The sequence below is a fragment of the Puntigrus tetrazona genome, chromosome 22 (assembly GCF_018831695.1).
Source record: "Puntigrus tetrazona isolate hp1 chromosome 22, ASM1883169v1, whole genome shotgun sequence".
Taxonomy (NCBI): domain Eukaryota; kingdom Metazoa; phylum Chordata; class Actinopteri; order Cypriniformes; family Cyprinidae; genus Puntigrus; species Puntigrus tetrazona.
Window position 1 is genome coordinate 5,307,564 of NC_056720.1, and position 19,722 is coordinate 5,327,285.

The 19,722-nt window shown below is 37.9% G+C and overlaps 1 protein-coding gene and 1 long non-coding RNA gene across 2 annotated transcripts; one reads left to right on the forward strand and one right to left on the reverse strand.

Moving 5' to 3' along the window:
* Nucleotides 1–686: 686 nt before the first annotated feature.
* LOC122327610 lies at nt 687–2,327 on the reverse strand. Its single transcript, XR_006247691.1, has 2 exons — nt 2,087–2,327; nt 687–1,573 (listed from the first exon to the last, which is right to left on the reverse strand). It is a non-coding gene; the product is annotated as an uncharacterized LOC122327610 (long non-coding RNA).
* Nucleotides 2,328–2,969: 642 nt separating this feature from the next.
* Nucleotides 2,970–11,191, forward strand: strip1 (striatin interacting protein 1). The gene is given in 22 exon segments (XM_043222588.1): nt 2,970–3,120; nt 4,153–4,222; nt 4,328–4,402; nt 4,536–4,670; nt 4,743–4,863; nt 4,948–5,016; nt 5,709–5,815; nt 5,913–6,040; nt 6,120–6,302; nt 6,380–6,548; nt 6,551–6,599; nt 6,680–6,745; nt 6,821–6,884; nt 7,541–7,612; nt 7,689–7,763; nt 7,850–7,947; nt 8,742–8,868; nt 9,081–9,181; nt 9,934–10,000; nt 10,082–10,186; nt 10,279–10,483; nt 10,584–11,191. Coding segments are annotated over 22 exon segments (2,439 nt in total). The 5' UTR covers nt 2,970–3,015; the 3' UTR covers nt 10,832–11,191.
* Nucleotides 11,192–19,722: the final 8,531 nt, after the last annotated feature.

Genomic DNA, 19,722 nt, shown 5'->3' on the forward strand with positions numbered 1-19,722 from the left:
TATTGCAGAAATATGTGTTTGAAAATGAAAGAGATCAGCAGGATTTTATTAGAGCAGTAAAATTTTATGATTTCTGCCTGTGGTGATCTAGGCTTGAGGCTTTACTCAGCTTTCCTTACCCTGTAAAAAAAAAAGGGATTAATATTTTTCATGCTTTGTATTTGTTTATAAAAGTCAGTTTTTTATTTATTTTAGATATTTGTATATTTATTTTATTTATATTGTTATTTAATACATTTTTTTAGATTTATTTTTGGAGATATTTATTCGTCAGTGTATTTGCTTCAGATTTGTTTCATTGGCTGTAAAGGTTTGTTCCTATCTAGGTTTGAAAGGAAGACCAATTTAGCATGAAAGGTTATGCTACAAAAAATCATCACTCACAGCTTCCTCAGCTTGACGTTTGTAGGCCTTCACTTTCAGCTGTGCTTGAAGTCGCCTTCAGGGATTCTGCTGGGGAAACCCTTTCTGTAGATTCTGATCCAGCACACAACCTGAGTTTGAGGATTATCAGGAAATTCACCAAAAATGGACTTACCTCAAGCTTCCAAAATGATGGAACCTTTAGCAGACTTGCTGGGGTTTTTGAAGCCTGTGTTTGCAGCCTTGGGGAACATGCACTATTGAATGATGGAGAAGATGGCCATGGGTGTTTGGTCAAATCATACTCGGTTACAAGCAAACGGTCAATTTCATTAGTGAATTTTTAATGAGGTCAACTCAGGCAGCCAAATCCATACCAAATTCAATAAATTCCCATTTAATGCCTTCTTTCTTGCACTGCTCTTGCTCCAGCACAGACATGTGGTGGTTGAAGAACCGTTGCAGTTTCACATTTCCAAAGTTTATACAAAGCTGCTCCAAGCTGTTGAACTAATAATACAACAATAATTCAAGTTCTTACTCCTGTCACACATCGAAGACCTCAAAATCCAGAGATGTCGAACACACCAGTGAAGAAATGACCTGGCTCCTTTGTGTCAAATATCTCATTGATGCAGACGACAATCCACAAGAACATCTCATTGATTTGATGACATGATTTGTTCACCTGAGAAATCGAGCATGTGATTTGTGCCATTATATTTTACCTGCAGAAGAAACCTTTATCTTCAAAACATTAGATTTCCTGTGGCAATGTTTGGCCTTTGCTCACAAACTCATACCTGACCTTCACTCTGGGGTAGAACATAGTCCCATGGCCTATGAGGCAGGTGATTTTATCGGCCACAAAGAAAAAAGTTTGATTGTTCAACATGTTAAATATGTAAGAAGAGCTAAAGTAAATTACAGTACACTCATCTCAGCAACAGTGCCTAAAATGTGAAGTGTTTGCATGAGGAAACAATGGCGATAACTCAAACCTTATATCTTTTGGATACAGTGCAGATCTTCAGCCAGTTTACATGGAAAATCTCAGTAGCCTTCAGCTTCAGTGCCGTCAGGTTCAGCTTGCTCCTCTCTCTGCTTCTGCTTGAATTTCATGTTTCTGAGATGCATCACAGCACCTGTCAGCTTGTAGATGCTTATTTTCTCTTCAGCGCTGAAGCCCAGAATATCAGAAGCCATGTTTCTATACCAAGAAAACAAATACAATTTCGAGAAGCATCCGTATTATCTTCTGTGGTGTTCATTTAAATGGATTTTTTTTCTCATGATCAGTGAATAAAATAAAGAATAGTTATGCAGTTGTCTACTAACATATGTATAAATTAACTGCTCTACGTCATTGACATTGATTTCACCGTAGCTGATCATTGGATAGTCATAAGTATTGGTGGTGGTAAGAAAGGCCTTTGTAAAACAAGCCCAGGACAGCACTGTTTTCTGTGTTCTAAGCTTTGAGGCCACCGACTAGCAAGACCAAGTAGCAAACTGTATTTTTGGTTGCATTAAAGCTTATACATTATTTCTTTACTGCAGCATCAGTTGGTTGTGACATGCCTGAAGCTTATTAATTTTTAACATGTCTTCTTGCTTTTAAATCTGTTTTTATCCAGACTGTAACTTAAAATTGTTGCAAAAGCTAAAGGTCATTGGCAGTAAGACTGCTGATCAGGCCAAAAAAAAACTGTAGATTTCTCACCAAGTAGCTCTGGCTTTTGTCCAGTATTAGCTGGTGGAAGATAACTCCTCTCAGCAGACTTTAAATACGCAGTTCATGCCATCCCAACTAAAAATATATTTGTCGCAAAACAGCATGACTCACAGGTTTCAGTTTCGGCTGAAGCCAGTTTTCCAGGGGATCCGAAGTGAATCCTAATGAGTTTACCCTAAGGAGATGATTCAAGACACATCTGCAGAGGTATAACAAAATGCAAAAATGTATTTACTCTGACCTCACTGACTTACAAAACGAGATGTGTTGTCATTCCTCAAAGCCTTGTCATTACCCTAAGCCTTCAGCAGGGGATTGGCAGAATTAGTGAACTATTTCATCGTCTAGCGACCCCTGGTGGCCACGCATGTACGTTTTGTCACATAAAGTAGTTGTTTACACTTTGTATGTTTCTTTATCTTTGACTGTAGCCTTGCCACCTTCTTTGCTAGCAAGAGTAGCCTACCTAATTAGTTGGCTGTGTGTGTGTGTGTGTAACACACATTATGGTGACTAAATGTCCCCACAAGGATAGGAATACCAGTACACGTTTTCCTTGTGGGGACATTGTTTAGGTCCCCATTTAGAAACAAGCTTATAACACATACAAAATTAATTTTTAAAAAAAATGCCAGTTTCCTGTAAGGGATAGGTTTAGGTGTGTGGTAATAACACATAAAGTCTGTACAGTATAAAAAAAACATTACGTCTATGAAATGTCTCCATACTAAAAATGGATGGAAGGAACATCCTGTGTCCTAATATAATGGGTACAAAAATAATTATATTCGTTTTAAATCAAGATCATGAAACTGGAACATCGCGCCAGGAGCCGCTGACGTCACAGGCCGTAGCATCGCGAGATGTCTAACCAACGCGAGAATGTAGAGCGGGAGGGAGCCGGAAGCGGAGTGAAGATGGACGGCGTCGGTTTATGTGCTAACAACAAACAGAAACAGAACCAAATGTTGCCGAATAAAATGCGAGGCGAGTTCACCAGAAACCAGAGGAAGGACTCCGAGGTAAGAGTCAGGCGAAGGAGTTTACACGCGTTTGACTGGGAATACACAGTTTTGCGGTTTGTTTTGACAGCAATGCTAGCATAAACATAAGCAACATTCAAATATTAGAATTAATAAATAAATAGTGCAATTCTGACCAAAAAAACAGTGGCTCAAATTTTGAAAAAAAGCATAGTTATAGTTAATGTAAATGAACAGCGTTTAGGAACTAAACTCAAAACTCATTAAACACCAGTTAACTTTTCAATAGTGTTTAAACCCCTATTATTATCATTAGGGAACAAATAGATGAATGAATAACTATCTGAATGACCGATTCATGTAATTAACCATTTATTTGAATTCTCTCGTGTTTTTTTATTTTGATTGGATATTTAAGTTAACCCTAACGTAGATAACGGCAGGCTTGCTGTATAATAAACACAAACATATTTACATTAGCATATTTGTCTTTGGTATAAAAAAAGACATTTAACAATGAAATGAATTTTGGGTTAAATCGGAAATTAAAAATTTATATGAACAGTGCTTTTTATATGACGTCATTTTATACATCTTCATAAGTATTTAGATAATTCTGTTTTAATTGAAATATGGGGCATTGCCAAATTTACTGGCAAGCATTTTTGGTAAACTAATGTAATTTCAATGAAATCCTGTAAGTCGTGTATTTAAATATATTGGTGGTAATAATACTTTTGCAAAGCATACAGTAACGGTTATTAATACGGTAATTTAAAAGGTACTTAAAAGTAAGTTTAATTTGGCTTTATTACAAAATGTGCTTTTTAAAACTAAAAGTGCATTAAAAAACAGTTGTTAAATTTCTCCTTATAGCAATCAAATTACACTACAAGTGCACATTAAACACATTTAAGCACTGTCTTTTTAACAAGAATGGCCTTATTTCAAACAGCTATTTTGCATCTTTTAAAAGGCTGAGATGAAATCAGTTGTCGGTTCATTATGTAAAGTTACAGTGACTCAATAAAAATTCATGCTTAACAAACGAACACGTTGTGTTTGTCTCAGGGTTTATCAGAAGCTCCCGATCTGGAGTTTGAATATTCAGATGCCGATAAATGGACAATTGAACTATCAGGTGAGAGTGATTTGCTTCTGCTTTCTTCTGTAATAATGTTGCAAACCAGTGCAGACGATAGTAAAATGTTGTTTTCCTATATGAAATGTTTTTTTTTTTTTGTAGAGTTGTACAGTTATACAGAGGGACCAGAGTTTCTGCTCAACAGAAAGTGCTTCGAAGAAGATTTCCACACTCATAGTAAGCGTCAAGCTCTTTATTTTCCACTTGACTGTTTCATAGTTACCCAAACTCGTGGGTTTCATGCAATGCAATGTTAAAAAAGTGGTGATCCATGTGTTGGTTATGAAGAAATGTTGATGCGTTTCTGCAGTGCCGGATCAGAAATGGACCGAACAGGATTCGGTTCGGCACAGAGCTCATGCCATGCGTCTGCTGGACGGACTGGACGTGATCGGCCGAGAACGCCGCTTAAAAGTCGCCAGAGCCATCTTGTACATGGCTCAAGGTAAACCTCAATCTGTAAGCTTTATTAAAGCAGTACTTTCAGCGTTAAGAGCTCTGATTGGTGTGTTCTCAGGAACGTTCGGCGAGTGTTCCTCGGAACTGGAGGTGCAGCACTGGATGAGGTATAACGTCTTCCTGCTGCTGGATGTGGGAGCGTTCACGGCACTGGTTGAGCTGCTCAATATGGAGATCGAGTGAGATGAACTGCACACACACAAATATTCATATTTCACATCTGTTAGGTTAAATAACTCAACTCTGTGTTGAATCTCTCTCAGTAACAGTGCTGCGTGCAGCAGTGCGGTCAGGAAGCCTGCTATTTCATTGGCCGACAGCACTGATCTCAGGTACATGTGTGCTAGTTATTGACTTATAGGCCAGAGAGAGTTCATTGTCCAACGTGAATTGTTGAGTAGTGTTTTAAGCTGATAAATGCTAATGCAGCTTGTAAATCAATGATTTTATTGTTAGATCAAAATATAGTGCTGTCAAATGATTAATCAAATTCTAAATAAGTTTTTGTCTACATAATGTGTGTACTGTATGTATTTATGGTGTACATAAAAACAAACGCGTATAAATAAAATTTATACGTTAAAGAAATGTACTTGTAAAAAGTTTTTTCTACTGTATGTTTCTGTATACATAGATAAAACATATACCATATAATAACAGTACACGCTGTTAATAAAAGCTTTTATTTCAAAAGTGATTAATTGCGATCATTCATTTGGGAGCGCTTAAATATATTAATATTTTAAGTAGTTATAAATGTCAGTTTACAAAATGTATTTTATTCTTAAATTTGAAAGATTTGTTACATTTAATGTATATGTATATTTCTATATATATACACACACACGTGTGTATATATGTATATGTGTGTGTATATATGTAGTATTATATATCATTAAATATAACACTTTCATTTATGTACATTTAAATTTGAAATTATTAATTCATTTTATTCATACGTTTGATTTAATTTTTAAAAGGACAAGCAAGTCTTTCTGAATCTTGCCTATGTGTCTGTTTTCAGGGTGCTGCTGAACATCATGTATCTGATGGTGGAGACCATCCAGCGTGAAGAACCCACAGACACTCCAGAGTGGAGGACCATCAGAGAAACCTTCAAGACTGAACTCGGTCTGCATGCGTCTCAGCTGAGCTAAAATGAGATGGTTTATCTAAAGATACATATTGAGTGTGCATGAGTAGAATTGGTTTATTTGTTTCCTGTCAGGTTCTTCTCTCTATAACCACGAGCCCGTCTCCGTCATGCTGTTTGGGATGGTGACCAAGTTCTGCAGCGGCCACGCGCCCCATTTTCCCATGAAAAAAGTCCTGCTACTGCTTTGGAAGACCATCCTGGTGAGTAAAAGTTCAGCTTCGGACTAATCCAAACTGATTGATAATGTTAATGGCCTTTGTGTTTCCTGACGCATCCCAGTTCACTCTGGGAGGGTTCGAGCAGCTGCAGTGCACTAAAGTCAGTAGACGGGCGGCACTGGGTCTCCCGCCTCTGCCGGAGGACAGCATCCGTGTGGTGCGGAGCATGAGAGCCGCGTCCCCTCCGGCATCTGCCTCCGACCTCATCGAGCAACAGCAGAGACGTGCCAGGAGAGAACATAAAGTAACAGAACTTTGACACACACTGTAAGTGAATTTTAGTGAAAAATAGACAATCCTTATATTTGTGCTTTTCTTCAGGCTCTTATAAAGCAGGACAATCTCGACGCGTTTAACGAAAAGGACCCATATAAAGCTGATGACGCCCGTGAGGACGAAGAAGAAAACGATGACAATGACAACTCTCTGGAGGCGGAGCCTTTCCCCCTGGAGCGCGATGAGGTCATGCCGCCCCCATCCCACATCCTCCCTCTGAGAGGGTCTGTTTTCCCAGAGGTCTGCCTTGGGCTCCGAAAGTTAGGTAGGAACTTGATTTCATCCATTTGCTATGATTGATTTGATGGCTTTCTCAATTACAAATTCTTCTTTTGTCTTTGAAAGGGAAAAGGATATTGAGAACTTTCTAGAGTCCAGCAGGAGTAAATTCATAGGCTACACGCTGGGAAGGTGAGCGTGTTTTATGAAGTTTGATTGTTTGTTTCCTGTGAGCCGCAGTGATGCATGTTTGCCTTTGTGTTGCAGTGACACGGACACAGTGGTCGGTTTGCCCAGGCCCATACATGAAAGCATCAAAACGCTCAAACTGGTAATAAACCACATACGTTGTGACTCGTTAACATAACCCCACCCCTGCTCATGCATATTACACATATTGCACATATATATATATATACACACACTATATATTTTGGTCAAAAACTGTTCAATTTCAGCATCAAATGAAATGCACAAGTTATTTTTATTTCCATAGAAACCACGTTAAATGTAGTTCAAGTGTCTGCTTTTAAGATCCAAATAAGTTTTTGGAAAATGAAATGTCAAAATAATGTTACATTGCAGCTCAGTGTAACACAATATTTATGTAAAATTCAAACAACATGCTTATTCTGCCTTGTACACATTAAAATTTATAAAAGAAAAAATTAGGAAGCTTATTGCATGTTAATGTGTTTTTAAATGAATAAAAAAAAAATACTGAAAATGGGAAAAAATGGCAATTTAAAAAATTTAAAATTACAACTAATTAGCATTTGGGGTGAAAGTAGTCTTTTAATGTGCCATGAAATAATTTTTGTTGTAAATGTGCCTGACAAGATTTACCCTGAATGAAAAATAAGATTCTTTGGCTCAGAAAAAAATTGAAAATGTCTTAACCTTATTAAAATCTTTGTAACTGTGATGTTTTGGTGTAATAAAATGCATAAGTGCCTGCTGTAACATTTGTTTGTGTGTTCATCTCAGCACAAGTATGTGTCTGTCGCTGAGGTCCAGATCGCTAAAGAAGAGGAGTATCAGAAGACCCCTCTGTCCGGCGTGAGTCGCTGTATCCTGATAGTGCTGCAGTGTCACATCTGATGATGTGTTTAACACACTCTGTTTGTGTATTTAGGGTGAGGAAGAGCTGGAGATGTGTGCCACAGAGCTTTTATACCAGGGTATTTTACCCAGTTTACCACAGTATATGGTGAGAAGCTGTCACTTACACACTAGCCCCACAGCATTGGAATCGTTCTCATACTGACAGGTTTTTGTGTGTGTGTGTGTGTTTAGATTGCTCTGTTGAAGATCTTGTTGGCTGCTGCTCCCACATCCAAAGCTAAGACAGACTCCATCAACATCCTGGCTGACGTGCTGCCCGAGGAAATGCCGTAAGACACTGAGCAGATGTAGTTGCGCTTTCAGTCAGTCAGTGATTGATTGTGTCAGAGAGTCGGTTGACTTAATCAGATCATTAGCTTGAAAGTTCGATTCAAGAATCAAAGTTATTTTCTTGAACGACTTGAGTCGGTGTTTGAAGCTGAATTGGTGAACTGTATCCAAACACCAACTCCCCTCACCAGTCAACTGGGTTACCGTGGCAACAGTGAGCTCATGTCATCAGATGCTGTAAAAATATCTCCAGGGTTATTAATATTCATCACATTCTCTGTAGAATGCATGATTGTGATTTTTGTCATATTTTGTGGTTTTAGCATTTTATATATATATATATATATATATATATATATATTTTTTTTTTTTTAAACATTTAATCAACTAGCGATTTAACTGTTTTGTTTTTTTTTCTTTAGCGTATCTTCACTAAAGCCACAGTAATATGTAGCATTGCTCAACAAAATTTAATGGGCAAAATGCAGCCCATTATTAGATCCGTGCAAGAGTTAATATTCAATTCGAACAGTTTAATAACATTTAAGTTTTGCTTGAAGGTGAAGTCCAGTCTTTACAATAGGAATCCATGCTTCCCTAAACAAATCTTTTTCAAGTTGGTCAGGTTAATTTGCCACTATAAACAAACTTTTCGGTTTGAATGCGACCTTGTGTGAGCAATTCTTCATTCATCTTTAAGCCACTGACAGTAGGCAAAAATGCTGCTGTTTTGTTATTGCAGCCACATATTAAGCAAGCAAAGTTTAACGGTTTGTCTTGTATTTCTCTCTAGCACTACGGTCCTTCAGAGTATGAAGTTAGGTGTTGATGTGAATCGGCATAAAGAAATCATTGTCAAAGCCATTTCAGCCATCCTGCTGCTGCTGCTGAAACACTTCAAACTCAACCACGTCTATCAGGTATATAAACGCTCACCTTTGAAACTTTTAACTTGAACAGATATTTATTGCACTCTTATCCAATTGACATTTATATTATACTACGTGTGATTTGTGGCCTTTTAAAAGTCTTTAGTGATGTCCAGCTTGCACCATATTACTGAGGATATAGTTGACTGTTAACAACACTGTGAGGTTAACATTTGTAGTAAAGTGCAATTTTTCTGCTGCAGTTTGAGTACATGGCACAGCATCTGGTGTTTGCTAACTGTATCCCGCTGATCCTTAAGTTCTTCAACCAGAACATCATGTCCTACATCACTGCTAAAAACAGGTGAATCTTCAAGTCAGTCTTTAGTTATGTCAGGCCCTGTCCACACACAGACATGCGTTTAGCTGTATACAACCTTTACCTTATCTGTTTCGTGCAGACAGATCCAGTATTTTGGGAGAAAGATCTTTTTTTTTTTTAAACCTGACAGCAGAGTGGATAAATCTGAAAATGACAGCCTTGCATTTTAAAGTGTATCACTGTGTCTGTTACGGCAACAAACGTCCTTTATTATTACACCGGAAGGAGAGTAGAATTGTCTTAATACATGATATAACTACAGAAAGGACAAGTTTTAAATGGCAAAAATATCGAAACTTTTTGTTAATTTCTGAACGTGATGCTACTGGTCTAATTTGATGGTTTATGCTAAGCTGTGCTAAAAGTACCAGACCTGGAGAGCATCTGAATAGATTTCAAAGCAGGAAAATTTATTAACTTTGGGAGACTTGGCGAATGAGACATTTCCAAAAACAGTGGAGTGTTCCTTTAACACAAATCAATACATGTATTGTAGACCGCACGCAAGGTTTATGCACATAGTCCAAGATGTCTTCTCTGCTTACTACATTTGTGTGTGCTCGCAGATTTTTTTGAGATAGGAAAAAGAACTGTTTAAATAAGGAAAGGTCTGTTTCGTGTGGATGTGTGGCCTTAGACTCAACAAAAAAATGTTATTGGTCCGAATGACCAAAATATCAAGTTTGCACTTTTTCTTGCATTCGGTGAAATGATGTGTCATATATCTTCAACAGTATCTCAGCTCTGGATTTCCCTCAATGCGTCATTCATGAGCTTCCAGAGCTCACCGCTGAGAGTCTGGTGAGAAAAATACTCTAGTGACCATTAAACACATTCAGGTGCGTAAGTCTTTTTGAGCTGTTTGATGTGTTTTGATTACAGGAAGCTGGTGATAATAATCAGTTCTGCTGGAGAAACTTGTTCTCGTGCATTAATCTGTTGCGCATCCTCAATAAACTCACCAAATGGAAGCACTCCAGGACCATGGTAAGACACCATGCGCACACATACACACAAATCCAAGTGTTTTATTTTCTAGCTTTCTGTGGACAGAGCATTCAAATTTTGCCGTTTTCTAGATGTTGGTGGTGTTCAAATCGGCTCCAATCCTGAAGAGGGCGCTGAAGGTCAAGCAGGCCATGATGCAACTTTATGTGCTAAAACTGCTTAAAGTCCAGACAAAGTATCTGGGACGGCAGTGGAGGAAGAGCAACATGAAAACCATGTCGGCGATATACCAGAAAGTGCGCCATCGCCTCAACGATGACTGGGCTTATGGAAACGGTGAGTATGAGAAGAATCTGGGGTCTTTATTATTTATTACACCCGAAAGGTTTTGTAACACCCAATTGTCAGAATTAAACAAGTTTTTTTCTGACAGCAGACCTGGACGCTCGCCCGTGGGACTTCCAGGCAGAAGAATGTGCCCTACGTGCCAACATCGAACGGTTTAACAGCCGACGTTACGATAAGAACCAGAGCAACCCTGAATTCCTCCCAGTGGACAACTGCCTACAAAGCGTGCTGGGACAGCGGATCGACCTTCCAGAAGACTTCCAAATGAACTACGACCTCTGGCTGGAGCGTGAGGTCTTTTCCAAACCCATTTCCTGGGAAGAACTCCTGCAGTAAACGCCTGTGACGTGTTTTAGCGCCTCTTCACTACAACGTTTGTGAAGATAAACAACACTACACTTACTAGGGTCCAGCAACAGGGACCATTTCCTGCGTGTCTGCTTGTGTAATATAATGGCGTGTCTGTAGTAAACCTGCAATTTTTACTCCTAGAAAGGGAACTTTGTTAGTCACAGGTGCTAAGAGGTCATTTTTATGTTTATTTTATTTCTGCTGCTTTTGAATATTAATTATATGCAACTGAATATTAAACAAATTATTGTGAAAGACTGTAATTATCCTGGAGTGTTTTGATGTGTTTTTCAGTGTATGGCTTTATATGTAAGTACTAAATGCAATACAATCATCTTGATCGACCCTGATTTTGGTAATTTATTTTTAAAGTCAAAGTTATGTAAAGTCCCTCAGAGTTCCAGGTTAAAAATAGTGACGTTAGAACGTTCCAGCTTCATGGTTATTTGGTCAGACTAATAAAATTTGACTAATATTGTAAAATTACAAACTTGCATATTTTGCTTTTTATCACTGCAAAAAAAATAAAAATAACTACATTGGCTACATCCAAGTACACTTGAGCTATCAAGGGATAGCTGGATCCCTAACAGTACTATTGGTGTGCTCTATGCTCCATCTTATCTGAGTTTGAGTTACTGACCTGACATAGTAAATGCAGTAACAAGTATACAACATTATCGTAGTCAATAATTGGAGAAAAACAGAACAAAGTGAAATGTACAAGAATGCACAATAATCAGCTTGTGGTAAAAATTACAGCAGTATGTTTAAAAAAAAAAAAACAGTTTCCTCAAAAGTTCTAATAATATTCACTTAAATCAAATGTTTACACTTTTACATGAAAATCAATGTACCTGAGTATTATCACAACTCAATGTTCTTCTTTTACCTCACCACAGAACTGGGCTGGTACTGGACTGTCCATATATGGCAGGGTAATCCCTGCATTAGTCTTTCTTGTTTTTTGAGAAGAAAAGACTTGATTTTAACAGGTTTTCAGTAATTGCAGAGAAAATCAGCAAAAATCACTGTCCATGTAAACACGTTCGGTAGGCAGAAAAATCTTCTGTTCACAAAAGAACGAATGAATACAGTTCTGTTCACAAACAGGTTCAGATAACAATTCCGTATGTTCGCTCAAATGTCCGACAAAACTTATTTCAAAAGTACTGAAACAAAAACTACACAAAGTCCAAAAACAGTCAACTATAATTACAAAACTCGGCAGTAACATGTCAAAAACGAAAAATTGAGAATTTTCCAGAAAAAAAGAAATTACTCGGACAGTAGTTTTGAGGACGAAGCTGTTTTCTGAACGTGTATTCTTCCGGAAGCAAACTGCAGGTGAACAAAAATAAAGCTCTTTTCAGACGGAATCAAAAACACTCACGTACACTCTCTCAGCAACGTAATGGTGGACGCCCTCTTGCATCACACTGGCTCACTGTTCAGCTTCAACGCAATCCTCACTCCCGTGACAACGTCCACAGCAGCAGCACAAGTTCGGTCCAGCTCCTCGTCAGCTCACCTCGAGACTCACAAACCACTGTCCACTTATAAGCACGAAAATTTTTTTTTTTTTTTTTTACTTTCAGTTTTTCAAATATCTTCACATTACCCCCTGCTACACCCTGCCATATACAGGACTCTCCAAGCAGACCAGTTTCTAGAAGAAATAAAAAACAGATACAGCATTACAACATACACTTTGACATTTTCTCTTTTTTCCACTTTAACTTCAAATTTACGTAATATATCTCTATCTTACAGGCAATTTCCCCTGTGTTTCTCGTTTAGACCATCTCAGATCAAGTACCCCACAAATGTCATTTTCTGAGTTTTCAGATTCAGCATCTTGTTCAGGTTCTACCCCTTCCCTGTCACTTACACTAACCTCCTCCTCATATAACACTTCAATGGCAACCTTAGGTAAATCTGTGCTCTGAACGTGTGTAGGATACAGAGTGTAAACAATGTCTTGTGGGTCAACCTAACAGCTCTTTTTCTTTTTCTCTTTCATCAAGTATAACCCGTCTTATGGGAGAGGGAAAGGTACAGTGTCTCAACTGATCCCTATGAACTACTTTTGTGGGACCCTCCAGCTCAGGACGTATTGTAAACACAGGCAAACTGGGTGGTTCTGTTGCACTACGAAATATGGTCTGGACTCCCACTTATCTTGAATTTTGGTCCTTACACTAAACTTGTGATGATTCACCCACTCATCCAAATCATCAGCTTCATCATCAGTTAAATTTTTTTCTCCTAGGACATCCATAGGCAGCCTTGCGTCTTGGCCAAACATTAGATAAAATAAAGAGTACCCGGTCGAAGAATGAACATGGCTATTGTATGCCATCACCAGTTCAGGCAAGTAAGTCTTCCAGTCTTTTTTCTTTTCTACAGGTAACGTTCGAAGCATGCCATGCATCATACGATTTAATCCTTCGCACTGTGTATTCCCTTGTGGGCAGTAAGGGCTGGTGCGACTCTTGCTGATTCCATATAACTTACAGAGCTCTTTAATTACACTTGCCTCGATCCACCTCCCCTGCTAGACTACACTCGGATCAGGACACCCATAACAGACAAACCAGTGTCGTACGAGGGCTTTGGCAGTGGTTAGTGCAGTTTGATTTTTAGTGGGGACGGCCACAGTGAATCTTGTAAACATGTCCGTAAGTACTAGAACATTCTCATAGTATGAGTATGAATTTTTAGGGAAACAGGTCCTTAGCTAGAGTACATCTCCGACACTGGGTTACCCATGTTTGCACATCAGATACAGCAAAGGTATTATTGGCCCTCAATGTACTCCTACTTTCTGAAATGTCATCCATGCTCATGCACTCCTTCATACACTTTCAGTTGCAAAGACTCTGGTACTACTAACCGCCAAACTTCTTCCCCATCTCTCAGATTGGTAATTAGTCTGAACAGGACTTGATGTTTCAGTTTCAGGCGCTCAAACTGTCTAGCCAACGTCTTTTGTTGGACTCCCATACTTCGGAAACTTTTGTGCTCAACGAAGCCAACCCGGATGCAAAGGAAATAATGAAGGGATTTGATGGAATAGTAGTTTGTCGTCGTAAAAGGAGTTAAACAAAGAGAGTAAAACCAGTCCACTCACGGATGCAAACGTGGATAAAGATTGGGACCTACTCTTGGGACCAGAAGGAAGGATAGGATTTGTTAAGGTGTCTGGAATGCAAGTTCAGCAAGTTGACAATCCCACCCTTAAGTGAGAAGATTGTGAAAGACCACTGCACCATTCCACACCAAACAAAGCATCAAGTACTTGTAGAGTGCACAGATTCTGTTCCCCTTTCTAAAGGACTGTTGATAGACTATGTTATTGCTAGCCCAGAAAAGGGTATGGTCCCTGTACAAGTGTTAAACTTTTGTCAAGAAACTGTCAAGTTGATGCCGAGATCCAGAATTGCAGTCTTGTCCAAACCAGAGAAAATAGTCCCCTAACAAGTGGTGGAAATTGAGGAGGATATTAATGAGGTGCATGTTAAAAAGCATGTCCAATGCAACATTAATGTTGAGAGCTTGCCCAAACAGTTGTCTATTCCAGTCCAGGTGAATAAGGAAGGACTGACATGCAACGTGAGGAGTTAAATGCACTGCTGACCTGGTACAGTGATGTTTTCTCCAAGAACGCCACAGATTATGGTACCACAACAGTTAAGCATAGTACCTACAGGAGACGTACTGCCAATCAAGCAACATCACAGACGAGTCCCACCTCATGTTTTTCAAGAGTTTAAGAGACACTTGCAAGTTCTAGTCAGTCAAGGCGTACTGAAGGAAAGTCGCAGTCCATGGGCCTCTCCCACCGTCATTGTAATAAAGAGGGACGGAGGTATTCATTTCTGCTGTGACTAGAGGAGACTTAATCAAATCACATTCAAAGACGCTTACCCCCTTCCTCGTGTGAAAGAATCTTTGGATGCTTTAGGGAATGCAAAGTTGTTTTCCAGATCTCAACGCCTGTTATTTCCAAGTGGCAGTAAGTGAGTCAGACAAGGAGAAGACAACACTCTTTGGATTGTTTGCGTGGACACGGATGCATTGAGAGTGTCATTGTGAAAGACTGGAGCTTGTGTTCTCCAAGTTACGTGAGCACAGCCTGAAACTGAAGCCCAGTAAATGTTTCCTCTTCAAGCCGGAAGTCAGGTTCTTAGGACCCATAATTTGGTTATGGATAAAAGGGCAGTGCTTGGATGCACGGCCTATGGCAACAAATGAGTCCTGAGTTACTACCGCCATTTTGCCCTGAGGTTTGCACAGCTGGCAAAGCCCCTGCATGCCCTCGTGGGAAAAGGTAATAAAGGAAAGTCATCAGAACCATTCTGCTGTAATGAGGAATGTCAAGCTTCATTCAATCTGTTGAAAAGTTGTCTCATGTCCCCTCCTATTTTGGCTTACCCTGATTTCCAGTGTCCGTTCATACTAACGACAGATGGGAGCCTCAATGGACTTGGAGCGATCCTCAGCCAAAAGCAAGGGGGTATAGAGCTTGTCGTCGCCTACGCGAGCCAGGGTCTGAAGGGTTATGAAAGAAATGACAGATATTATAGTGCTTTCGAGTTACTAGCCCTTAAATTAATTCAGCAATAGAATACACAATAATGAACTTAACTTGTGGTGACAAGTATGTTTAAAATCAAGAAAACAGTTTCCTCAAAAGTCCAAATTATATTCACATATATCAAATGTTTACATTTTTCAACTCACTGTAACACTTTTACATGACAATCAATATACCTGAGTATAATCACAACTCATCGGTATTCTTTTATCTCACCACAGAACTGGGCTGGTACTGGAGTGTACATATATGGCAGGGTAATCCTTGCAATTACTAAAAACCTGTTAAAATCAAGTCTTTTCTTGCAAAAATCACTATACACGTAAACACTTCCGGTAGGCAGAAAAATCTGTTCACAAAAGAACGAATGAATACAGTTCTGTTCACAAACAGGTTCAGATAACAATTCAGTACGTTTGCTCAAATGTCAGACAAAACGTATTTCAAAAAGTACTGAAACAAAAACTGTAGAAAAAGTCCAAAACTAGTCAACTATAAAATATAAAAAAAATCTACAATGCCGCTCGCGTCCACGCAGCGGCAGTAACATGTCAAAAACTGAATATTTGCCAGAAAAAAACAAATTACTTGTTCAGAAAACAGCTTCATCCTCAAAACTACAAAACTACTGTTCGTGTATTCTTCCGGAAGCAAACTGTAGGTGAACAAAAATAAAGCTCTTTTCAGACGGAATCAAAAACACTCACGTACACTCTCAGCAACGTAATGGTGGACGCCCTCTTGCATCACACTGGCTCACTGTTCAGCTTCAACGCAATCCTCACTCCCGTGACAACGTCCACAGCAGCAGCACAAGTTCGGTCCAGCTCCTCGTCAGCTCACCTCGAGACTCACAAACCGCTGTCCACTTATAAGCACATAAACTGGGCTTTATTTCTTTTACATTCAGTGTTTTTCTGTCTCTCGGTCGCGCTCGCGCACCTCGTGCTCGGGTTTTCTCCTTCGCGGTCCGCCGCGCTCTTCACTTCCGTCTCCGTTTCTCAAAAACACATTTCAAAATAAAAGTATTCGAATACCTCCACACATGGTTCTTTACGATAATACTTCAAAATAAAAATACAGGAGTTCAGTTAAGTGGATTTTGTCCGAAATGCACATGTACATACGAGTGTGAATTTTCAGGTTAGTGTTTAGATTTGTATTATTAGCTACTGCTTCCACCCAAATTCTGTAGTATGCATACAATAGTTGTTTCATTATCCCATGAGGCCACGGGAGAGGCGTCATATTAAATTGGGCTTTAAAAAAAGTGGTGGAAAGTCTAGGTAACATTAGATCAGGAGGAGCTTCACTGAAGATAAATTATCACGATAGTATACAAAAAACTCTATTATAATGTCAAATTATTGAACTGATTTTTTTCATTGATTAACACATTTTAAGCATTCATGATTTGTGTAGGTCTATATCGACCTATTAAAATGTTGTTTGTGAACCTTTATATAATATTCACCCTTTCTTTTATACCTTTTGTATGAACAAACAAGGAAACATATAGAAAAATGCATACAAATGTAATATATTGAATAATAATATTGAACAATACTAGATTAATACAACTAAACTACTGAAAACATAAAATGTATGACTAGTAAAGTAGCATTCGCAAACAAAACAACGAGTTCAACTTCATTTAATTTGTCATTTAGCTGAATTTTTGTTACTTGGTTTTTACATTTTTGTTTTAACATTGTGACAATCTATAATGAAACAAATTATACGATGATATAGTCTTGAGACTTTGCACATTAGCACCGTAAACCATCCACTCCATATGTAAAATGCTGTAAAGATAGGCCTTATGGTGATGGTTTGTTTCAGTCTGTTGAAATGAGATTTAAGTAGCCTAGCATTTTTCGGGTGATTTGAAGACATTGGAATAACAAATGAGGTGAAAACATGAGCTACTGCCATGAAATAAAGAGGCTCTTCAGCAGCTCTGTAGCCTAAAACTTAACTAAAACCAATTTGATTTTTATTTATGATTGTGAACCAATCATCTCACATCAGAAATCCTTGCAATAGACTCCTAGCTAAAACCCATAGACAACTACTATGTCATTGTAAAGTATGAAAGTGAGGAAACTTCAAACAAGTGTTACTGTGGTGAGTAGGCTAAAGTATTATTGAATGTCATATTCTATGCATGATTGGGACATTATGACATTTTGTGTGGTGGTAAGACAGAAACAAAGTCAGTTATTAATAAGTAAATATGTAATGACTTTTTGGAGATGTTTAATCAAGCTTTGTCAATCTTTTGTTTGCAATCGTTTTTATTCGGCTGTCGCTGGTAACAAGCTGTGGATGTTTCTCTACTCATCTTTTATCCTCATTGTCAGAGAATTGCAGGTTTTGAAAACGCTGGTGATGATTGGTGATATTTTCTATGTTAACGGAATTAATTAGGAGTCGTTTGCAAGCAGAGAGCTAAAACCATTCATCTGCGCACGTTCAAAATGATTTGCGATTCATAGATTTCACACATGAAAGAGGGGCCTACGCATGTTTTCTGTTTACGTTCATTGTATGTGTCACACTTACGCATATTAGAGAAATGATTGTGAAATCAATTTTAGGATGGTTTCTGCTCAAAAATGTATAAATGAGGCCCCAGTTCATTGAGGTATAACCAGCAGTCCTCCAAAAGTGACACAAACTATGTATTTAAATTTTATTAGCTTTTTGAAATAGTATGTTTTCAAAAAGTTTTGTTTGGCATGTACATTAATGAGTTCCATTTGTTTGCATGTTTTCTCAGGAACACACCCACAAAAAGGGGATATCTTTAATATCCATGTAACCATCACTTTTCCTATCTAGCACCCAAACTCTGGAACAATTTCCCTAACTCTGTTCTGGAGGCAGACACACTCTGTCAGTTTAACTGTAGATTAAAAACACATCTTTTTAACCTAGCCTACACATAACACACTAATACGCTTTTATTACTCAAATTCATTAAAGGATTGCTAGGCTGCATTAATTAGATCAGATGGAACTCTGGAAAACTCCTCATAAAACACGATGTATTCGTAAAAAAAAAAAGAATGGCATCTACGCTAATATTAGTCTTGTTTCTTTCTTATTCTGTTTCTCAGTTTGTATCTAGATTAGATGGTGGATCAGCACCCAGAGATTATTTTACTTACATGTGTAATTCAATAAATTATGTGAACTACAAATTTATGGATTACAGTTAGTTAATGCATTCCAACATGATCTCATGAAAATTTCTATGCATTTTGTGTAAAATGTTGTTCTATAAAACTTACATTCATGTATGTTTTTACAGGCACTAAAACGTACAAAACTGACGTATTTTTAGGATCTAAATATACAAAACGGACGTTATCAACTACATTTGAAAATGTATCATTATGCATATTGAAATTGCGGGATTATTTTATTTTGTTTTATTTTATTTATTCGAACGACAGTTTATAAGGCAGGATACTTCATCAGATTGTGACGTGTTGTGTTTCTGGTTAGGTCACGAGTTCTGGTTAAGTTCACGAGTTCACGGAGGAAAAATAATCTGGACCATATTTTCAGTGATTAACAACATAAATTCTGCTCTGAACCTTACAAAAACCTACTGTATTTCGCCAGAGAGGACCATGGCTGCAAAACATCACCAATTGGGCTACTTTCGGTACCGTTTTTGACACTTTAGCTATAAATAAATTTGCTATAAATAAATATAATTGCATTTATCTTTCTGTCATGTTTTTCTTATACTGTACAGAGATAATTATGTTTAGGTTTAGAGGTAGGAGTGGTATTAGCGACTATAAAAATATTTTTTAATTACTTTGTTGCTACAAAAATGGTTATTTTCCTGCATATTTCTGTCAGTTGCATTGTATATATGATATACAATGAGTAGATTTAGGTTTGGGGTCTAAAATTCTGAATTGCTTACTGACAAAATGATAAAAATGCACTGATACAAATATCTTAATTATATAAAAGGTATGCAAATATTGTATGTTTTTTAACTTCAAAATACGTAGCGATCTGTACACTTTAAACTTTCAAATACATACAAATTGCATATTTTAACATCAGCAAAAACTTAAAAAAATGTCTCTTTTAAAGATTTAAACCCCAAGACATTTACGTTTTACAATAATAAGTGATACATTGATTATAAATTGCTAATTTATCAGGATTAGTCACACAGAAAAAAAGCAGTATGAACAGTTATTTCAATGCAAATTTGGTATATTGATGACAAAAAAAATATCAAAAA